The 8715-nt window shown below is 61.1% G+C and overlaps 2 protein-coding genes across 2 annotated transcripts; one reads left to right on the top strand and one right to left on the bottom strand.

Moving 5' to 3' along the window:
* Positions 1-2278, top strand: K452DRAFT_289548 (uncharacterized protein). The gene has a single exon (XM_033540847.1). It carries the CDS (start codon positions 70-72, stop codon positions 2272-2274), a length of 2205 nt encoding a protein of 734 aa, XP_033395260.1. The 5' UTR covers positions 1-69; the 3' UTR covers positions 2275-2278.
* A 1857-nt stretch (positions 2279-4135) lies between these two features.
* Positions 4136-5621, bottom strand: K452DRAFT_289545 (uncharacterized protein). The gene has a single exon (XM_033540846.1). The coding sequence runs from the start codon at positions 5543-5545 to the stop codon at positions 4199-4201; it is 1347 nt and encodes a 448-aa protein (XP_033395259.1). The 5' UTR covers positions 5546-5621; the 3' UTR covers positions 4136-4198.
* Between the last annotated feature and the right edge of the window lie 3094 nt (positions 5622-8715).

Genomic DNA, 8715 nt, shown 5'->3' with positions numbered 1-8715 from the left:
ACCACAACCTACCTACCTACCTACCTACCTACCTAGCACCCATCCGCACCCACAGCACCACCAAAAACCATGGACGCGCCCCCTCCCCCGCCCCCGCCCCCCCACGGCGCAAACCCCAAGACGACCGCCAGCGGCGCCGACGACGAGTCCAGCACCAACGGCGGCAAAAAGTCCTCGGGCCTCCCCGACGGCAACTACGACATCTTCATCATCCCGCCCCACAGCGCCGGCGGCGGCTTCCTCTACCTCCCCTCGCTGCAATGCCACCGCAACTCGTTCCTCGCCGGCGCCGCGTCGACCCTGCTCACCGTCCTCGTCTGGTCCATCGTCCAGCCCACCCTCAAGCAGTGGGTCGCCGGCCTGTCGTCCAGCGGCGGCGGCGGCGTCGCTGTGCTCCTGGCCGTCGTGGGCGTCGCTGGCTGGGCCTTTGGGAAAACGCAGTCGGAGGGCGGTGGTGCTGGCGCCGGCGCGGGTGCGGGTGGTGCGGCAGGCGGCGGCAGCGGCGCAGGCGCCCACGCCAACGGCTTCCCCCGCGGCGGCGGTAGTGCCAACGCCGGCTTCCGCTCCAACCCCAACGCCGGTGCAGGTCACCAGCAGCAGCAGCATTCCTGGAACGGGGGCGCGTATACCCGCGGCGGCGGCGGCAGCGGGCCCACACAAGAAGAGGACGCAGCAGCCGAGGACGAGGCGAACCGCGCGCGCGAAGAAGCGTCGGCCCGACAGCGCGAAGAAGCCGCCCGCAAAGCGGCAGAAGCAGCACGAGCACGGGAGGAAGAAGCACGCGCGCGCGCCCGCGCCGAAGCAGCAACGGCGGAGGCACGGCGGCGGGCCGAGGAAGACCGGCGCAAGGCCGAGGAGGAGCGGCGGGCAGCAGAGGCGGCGCGGCAGAAGGCGGCCGAGGAGCGGCGCGCGGCGGAGGAGGCACGGCAGCGGGCTGCGGAGGAACGGGCAAGGGCCGCAGAGGAGCAGCGCAAGAAGGAAGAGGAGCTGCGCCGTAAGGAAGAGGCGGAGCGCGTGGCGCGCGCCCAGGCCGAGAAGGAGCAGTGGGAGCGGCAGCGGGCACGGGAGCGTGAAGCCCGCGAGCGCGAGGCCAGGGAGAAGGCGGCGCGGGAGCGGATCGCACGGGAGAGGGAAGCACGCGAGCGCGAAGCCAAAGAGAAAGCGGCAAGGGAGGCGGCGGAGCGCGCGCGGCTGGAAAAGGAAATCCGCGAGCGGGTGGAGCTGGAAGAACGGGCCAAGGCGGCGGCGAAGGCCGAGGCAGACGCGCTGGCGGCGCGGGAGCGCGCAGAAGCCGAAGCGAAAGCCGCAAGGGAGAAGGCGGAGAAGGAGCGCGCGGAGCGGTTGAAGGCCGCGCGGGAGCGGGCGGACCGGGAGCGGGCGGAGCGGCTGGCCCGCCAGGCCGCCGAACGGCGCGCGGCGAGCGAGAGCGGCATCCCGAACGTTCAACCGCCCGCGACGCCGGCGGGACCAAGGTCTGCGAGCCCGACGAAATCAGCTGTCCCGCGCACCCCGCCGAATGATAAAGAGCCCTCGACTGCGGGTTACAGGCCGTACGACAAGCCGAACATAGCGCGCGCGCGCACCTCGGCCTCCGCGTCCGTGTACTCCGAGTCGACAGCCGCGAGCGCCACGCCCTCCAGCAGCACGACCTCGTCCTCAGCATGGACGTCCCCCTCCTCATACGCCTCCTCGGCCACGAGCGCCAGCACCGCCGTCCCCACCGCCATCCGCGGCCCCTACTTCACGACCGACCCGGACAAGATCGTCATCAAGGGAGTGTACCTGTTCACGAACCTGTTCCCCAAGCCCGTCGCCACGCTGGTGGCGGGCACGGGGCCGCTGACGGACGGGCTGGTGCTGAAGCTCACGAGCGAGGGCCTGTTCATCGACGACGATGTGCGCGGCGTGGCGCAGCGCGAGTGGGACGTCAAGGCTTGGACGCTGAAGCTGGTCGAGACGGCCGAGGTGCTCGCCACGCCCGTCATGGGCAATAAGGCGGGCTCGGCGGGGAGGGGTGGCGGGGGGAGTAATAGTGGGAGTGGCAGTGGCATGGGTGCAAACGCGAAGCAGAAGCTCCAGCTCCTCCGCGCGTCGATCCGCGATCCGGAGGGCAAGCGCTACGTCTTCCTGGTCGACGCGAGCGAGGGCTGGAAAGTCGCGCTGGGCTTGCAGCGGCTGAGAAGGGGGAGCCAGGTCCGCGCTTTAAGGGTCGATGCGATGGGCGCGGCGGAGGCGGGGAGGGTGGTTGGGGGGCTGGGGTGGGTGGTTGGTTAGGGTGATTTGGGAGGGGGGTGTTAAATGGTGTTTTTCTTGGATTTGTAAATTGGCTGGCTGATGGACGGAATGGACGGATGGACGGACGGACGGAATGGGTTGGGTAGTGAATTGGATGGATGGGATGGGATGGGACAGGGTTGTCAATGCTGCTTCTATATTCTGACTGACTGCGTTCGTTGGCGACATTGTTTGGTTGTTTGTCTGTTTGCGCTGCTTGTTCTGGGTGAGTGTGAGTATTGTGTAGCGTAGCGTATACCTCCCTCTTGCCTCTCCTGCTCTTTCCGTCTTTTCCTCTCTCCTCTTCCTCGCCTGCTCGTCTGCCTACCTTACCTACCTGCCTGTCTACCTATCTGCTAGCACTATGAAGAAAGAATGAAAAATAAAAAATAAAAAATAAAAATAAATAAAAAAAGAAGAGATGAGTATACTAGCTATGTAGGTGTGTGTGTGTGGTGGTGGGGGGGGGGGGGGGGGGGGGGGTGGGGGGGGGGGGGGGGGGGGGGGGGGGGGGGGGGGGGGGGGGGGGTGTATATTGGAGGTAGGGAAGAGGTGGAGAAGGCAGAAGGTGCGGTTGAGTTTGAGGTTGCGTGGTTCGTGTGTGTGGAACGTAGAGTGCGGAATGCATACCTACTGTATACGCCAAGACACAATAAACCCTGCCCTCTCCTCCTCCCCCCCCTCTCTTCCTCTACACCAGAAGCAGAAACAGAAGCAAAAGCAGCCGTGCATACTCCTACACGTAGTAGGTTAATTCCTTCCGTTTCTGTTTGCGTTCTGTTCTGTTCTGTTCTGTTCCCTGCTTACGTAGCGTAGCGGGCTAGGGCGTTTCTTCTTCTTCGTTGTTGTTGTTATTGTTGTATTTACTTTATACCCCTCCTAAATAATTTGCCTTTCCTTCTAGTTGTAGATTGCACACACACACACACACACGCACGCACACACACACGCACGCACACGTATACACGTTTATATACGTAAATTATAAAGCATGAAGATGTAGTTGCGGGCACTACTACTACTATCAGCAGTAGCAGCAGTAACAACAGTAGCAGCAGCAGTAGCGGTAGTAGCAGTAGCAAAACGACGGCGTAGTTAACTCAGGATAGGTAGGTAGTTGTATTCGCTTTCTTTGCTTTCGTTCGGACGTGGGGGCACACATACGGAGTACACAATGCAACACAGCATAGTACACATACATACATGCATGCATACATGCAAATGAACATGACAGCCACCCATCCATGCATGCATTCGTTCTGCCTACCTAGCCCCACCAGCCCGGCTCAATCCAGCCTACCGTATCTACCCCTTCAGTCCCTCACGCACCCTCGCCCTCACTCCCTCCCTTCCTCATCCTCGCGCACGCACCCAACAACAGCCCATTATCCCAAACCCAACCCAGCAAAGCAAGAACAGAAACAAAAGCAAAAGCAAAAACTCCATTTCCCGTCCTAGGAAACGCCGTAGGTGTAGGTAGCTTGCATGACATCGCCTCCACCCTCCCGTCTATCCATGCCAAGCACATGACAGTGTCTAGACGCCGATGATAGTGGTAACGGCGGCGGTGACATCGAGCTGAAGAACTGACCCCGCAATGATGATGTATTGATGATGATGTTGACGACGATGCCCGCTTTTTGGTGGATGAAGGTGGGGAGGTGTCGTCTGGCGGACCTCGGGATGGATTGCTGGGTGCAGGTTGCGTGGTGGGTATAGGTAGGTAGTAAGTAGGTAGTACGTAGGCACCCGACCCGCGCGCGCGATGTCCATGAGATATGAGTGAACAGCACCTGAGAGAAGCCGCGACCAATGACCCCCTGCCCCCCTCCTTGATGAATGACGAAGCCGCAAATTTTGTAAAACGAAAGAAAGAGCACCTAGGCAGAGCAAAGTAGTGCATGCACACACATCACTCCCCCACTCAACGCCGTCTCCCGCTCCCAAAGCCCATCCGCTGCGCCGCCGTCGAGCGCTTCGTCGGCCGCGGCGTCTCGAGCGCATCGCTGCCAGACACGTCCTCCCCGTCGTCGTCGACCTCCTCGAGATCGTTCTCCGACTCCTCGTCGTCGCCGGAATCGTTGTCCGTCTCGTCGGCCTCGTCGTCCAGCATGCCGCCTTCGGCGTCGCTGTCGTCGGAGTCGGCGTCGTCATCCTCGCCCTCGGCGTTGAAGTTCATGGCGTTGTCCTCGTCGGCGCTGCTCTCGATGCCGTCGTCGAGGTCGTTGTCGAGAGGGGCCTTGAGGCGCTTGACGGCCCCGCCGTTGGCGACGCTGCCGTTGTCTTCGTCTTCCGACTCCGACTCTTGCCCCTCGACGTAGATGACGCCGTCCTCGTCCTCGTCGTCGTCCATTGTCGCCGTGCGCTGCATGCTGCGTCGCAGCTCCAGCTGCGCAGACAGCATGTCCAGCTTGCCCTTGAGCGTGAGCAGGGGCTGCAGCCCGCTCGCCCGCTCCTTGATGACGCGGTTCAGGCTGCCCAGCTCGCGCATAATGTCCTGGCGGCCGGCAAGGTAGCCACCGTGCGAGACCAGCGCCCACTGGATCCACACCATGATGTTGCCGGCGCGGCCGGGCCGCTTGTGCAGGCGCTCGGCGAGGCGGCGCAGCAGGTTGGCCACGAGCGTCGACGGCAGCCGCTCAATCGTCGAGCGCACGCTGTCCAAGTCGTTCATCTCAAAGCACGACTCCAGCAGCTCGCGGTCGTTGGTCTTGAGCGCCTGCGTCAGCACCGTCCCCAGCGACGTCGCCGACGGCGCGCTCAGAGCCCGGTTGCCCCCGCCCACGACGGGCGCCAGCGCTCCTCGCGCCTCACGCGCCCCCTCGCTCGCGTCCGCAAACTCCGCTTCCACGTCCACGACCTCGGGCGCGTTCGCTTGCAGCTGCTCCCCGAACGACGGCGCCTCACCCGCTCCCGAGCCCGCCTCTTCTCCGTCCGCCATGTCGACGTCGTTTGCTGCGCCGGCCGGCCGTTGGTTTTCCTTCTCGTTTGCCTCTTCCTCCTCCTCGGACTCCTCGAGCTCGCTCTCCTCCTCCTCGCCGCTCGAGATCTCCACTACGTCTGCGTCGGCCATGTCGACGTCGCGATGGGCGACGACGGCGCGCGACTCGTCAGGCTGCTGCTGCTTCGCTCGCTTGTTGCTGCCATTGGCGCTCGTGACGGCCTGCGGCCGCTTGCCGCCCGTGGGCAGCACGCTCTTCTTCGATGATGTTGACGTTGTCGTCGACGGCTGGGGTGCCTTGCGGCGGGCGGGAGCGACGGCGGCGACCATGGTGGCAGGCGGGCTGTGTCTGCGTGTCGTCTGGCGTGAAGTGTTGTCTGCTGCGTCGTCGTGTTGAGCCCGGGCTAGGTACCTTAGGCCTGTTCGAAAAATTATCTCGGGCTTTTTGCGCGCCGCTACGGATTAGATAACGGTGGTCGGTGGGCTAGGCCGATTGCGGTTAGCGCCGCGGGTACCAGGCTACGGGCTACGGAGGCTTGGGTTCGTCGAATCGCGTCAACGCGCCTAAGAGGACGCGCCACGCGACATGACATCTGCCCTGGTTGATTGGCCTGACTAGGTAGACCATTCGCTTTTAATAGTGGCTAGTATATCGAGCACGCAACTCGCGATAAATTAATTTGCATGACAAGATGCATCTAAGCTATGGAAAATCTTGACAAGTTTTGGGACTAGAATGTTTTCCTTTTGCATAACGACCAAGTGCTCGGAATTTTGCCATGACTAATAAGTATCTGTGAGTGGTTAACCGACCCTGGAAAACTATGGTAGATAAAGATCTAATTGAGATAGCAATAAAGTAGGACCTCATCGCTGCAACAGCGTCTTGCTATCCCATGCATTGAACTGCCATACGCAGCGTCGAGTATCGCGGAGGTCTGCGGATCATTATTAGTATTAGTATATCTACCCTACCGTCAGTCACTAGACATCATTCGTAGACGTCGTTCGTAGCATTCCTTCGCCGTCACCGTTACTTCGTGGTGCCTCTGTAAGCGACAGACGCAGTCTAGACAACGCCAGCCAGCTAAACTGAGACAACAGCGCCGCCGCGAGCCACAACAAACGGTGCCCATAACGAGAGGCGGAAACCAATTGCAGGCCTGGGCTAAGCAGGGCGAGCGAGCAACAGCAGGCGTCACTGCGAGCAACTGGTGCACCGGCGAGGTCAGGCGGACGACGACGATAGGCGGTGCTGGTTGGCAGTGCTGCGAGCGACAGGCGCTGTCCAGACAAGAGGCGGTTCGTCCGTGTATCAGGTTTAGGATCCAGAAAAGCTCTTCCTTTCTGCTTATGGAGTAGCTGGCACGTGGGGGAGTCGATGTCGCGAGTCTCGATTTAGGCTTCCGTAACGAGCGCTCAGACTCCAGCCCCCTGCGCGGGGCAGGCCAAGACGCATCGGGCAATCAAACGGCGGGGCGTGCCACTGTGTGCATGGCCTCGGGGCCGCCTAGCAGCGCGTGAGTGAGGCTGTGGAAATTGCGCCGGGACCGGGACTTTCCGCCGCCGCGCCGCCGATTGCGCATTCTTTGCGCGCGCGCTGCCTGCCTGCGCGTCTGACATCGTCTCTTTTTGCCTGATCCCGACCTTTCTTCCACTCCTTCTCTCCATCTGCACCCTACGGGCGTACGCAGCGGCGCTTGGCGCGCTTCCATCAGTCCACTCGCGTCGTGCCTGCGCAACCAACGAGCTTCCTGGCGCGAATCCTCCCGCGCGCGGTACCACTGACCCGTCAGCAGATGAACGATCGATGCAGATAGGCCCGCGACTAGAACCGCCAGACAGATGCGCAAGCCCCGTCTCGGCGCCGTTGATGCCTGACGTTGAGGCATCCGCCAGCGTGACCACCTCTGCCCCTCTTGTCCGGACCTGCTTGGCTCGGCTCCGTCATCCACGCAGTAGGGCTGGACCATCTCTTTTTTCTTTTTCCCTCGAGCCCGGTGACAGTTGCAGGGTGGCGTTGTCGCACGAGCAGAAAATGTTTGCAGAGGCAGAGGCGGCCAAGATTCGCGCCGTGGGCTGCGGGTTTTAACTCTGGGCCGGCCTGCATGATGTAGGGCAGAAGAGGCGGAGAAGGCGCCGACTTTAGCATATTTTTTCTTTGGGTCGGTGGTATGTACAAGCATTTGTACTCGGCTGTAGGTGCGCGTCGTCCCGTCATGGGGTGCAGTACCGGCAGCCCTGCTGTAGGTGACCACCAAGAAACGGCCGCGGTGCAGCGCTCCGTCTGTCGTGCCATGTAACCCGGTAAATTGCTTGGAGCATGTATTGTTGCCATTGGCCAATCTGGTACTCGGGCAAGAAAAAACCTACCTCAAATGCATGCGGAAGATGCCATGATCAATATTTCGTCCAGTGTCTGTCTGACAAGGCAATTGAACTTCCTCATGCATGCGTTTCGACATTTGCCTACATTCTCGCTCTCCACTAATCCTGACCCTTGGCGGCTCGCTCTCGCATCTCTGATTGATAGAACGAGCGGCTTCCAGCAAGATTGGTCATGCGCCGTCGCAATGGTTCTGTTGGCAAGGAATTTCCCAGTGGTTTTTCATCATGCGTACGCGGCTTGCCGTCGTCAATTGGCCGTCCATGGCTGATCGATTATCTTCACGATCTGTGTTACTTCTTCAGCATTGCTACGGCTATTGACATGCGGCTCCCGGCGTGGAAGCGAGGGAGAAGTCATTCTTGAGGTGTGCCTTGCGCCCGCAGTGTTTGCGGCTCCCCGCAGTCTCGATGCAAGGAAAAATTGATTGGCCGCATCGGTCCTCGATAGGGAGCCGATAGTAGTTGCAAGTCCGCTGCACGAGTTGTGGGTCTGGCAATACAGTCGACGTCTTTTAGATTATCGTGGTCAACGACTGCTCCAGCTGATGCCGTCAGGCCATGTCAGACGCGCGTCCTTATCGCGCTCCCTTGGCCGAGGGCATTTCATGATTTGCCAAACGTTTGGTGGCGGTGAGCTCGGTGTACACAGTTGTACCTATTTTCTCACGAATAGTAGGGCTGATGGGTGGATCAGCAAACGATACTTCGTGGGCGACATGGATACTTTGTGAGCAACATGGCCAGAAATTCCGTTGGCCTTGTGTACCCCTGGCCACCGCGGCGGTCAGGATCCTCGGCCAGCTGGCCAGACGCATACGAGATGTCATCTGGAGCAATGGCAGGCCCGCATCGCCGATGTGGCGAGCAGGCACTGTGACGCTGCAGAGGCACCAGAAACTGTTTCTCCCGAGCTGACAAGCATTCTGGCACGCCGGCCAAGAGCCAGATCACCTGTCCACGGGCGATGCAGGGACTCAAGTGAGATGATCCTGGTCGAGAGGCAGAAAAGAATCCTGAGAGACGGTCAGGCGCTCATTGGCCACGTCCAAAAGCAGGAATCCGGGCACGACTGCAGGCTTGACGCAAAGCTAGGGGAATTCCCCGCTTGCCGC

This window comes from Aplosporella prunicola (assembly GCF_010093885.1).
Source record: "Aplosporella prunicola CBS 121167 unplaced genomic scaffold K452scaffold_19, whole genome shotgun sequence".
NCBI classification, from domain to species: Eukaryota; Fungi; Ascomycota; class Dothideomycetes; order Botryosphaeriales; family Aplosporellaceae; genus Aplosporella; species Aplosporella prunicola.
Note: the sequence above shows the minus strand (reverse complement) of the source record. Positions and strands in the feature narration are given on the sequence as shown.

Coding starts and splice junctions, on each gene's coding strand:
- K452DRAFT_289548 (XM_033540847.1), top strand. CDS start 70: ATGGACGCGCCCCCTCCCCCGCCCCCGCCCCCCCACGGCGCAAACCCC.
- K452DRAFT_289545 (XM_033540846.1), bottom strand. CDS start 5,545: ATGGTCGCCGCCGTCGCTCCCGCCCGCCGCAAGGCACCCCAGCCGTCG.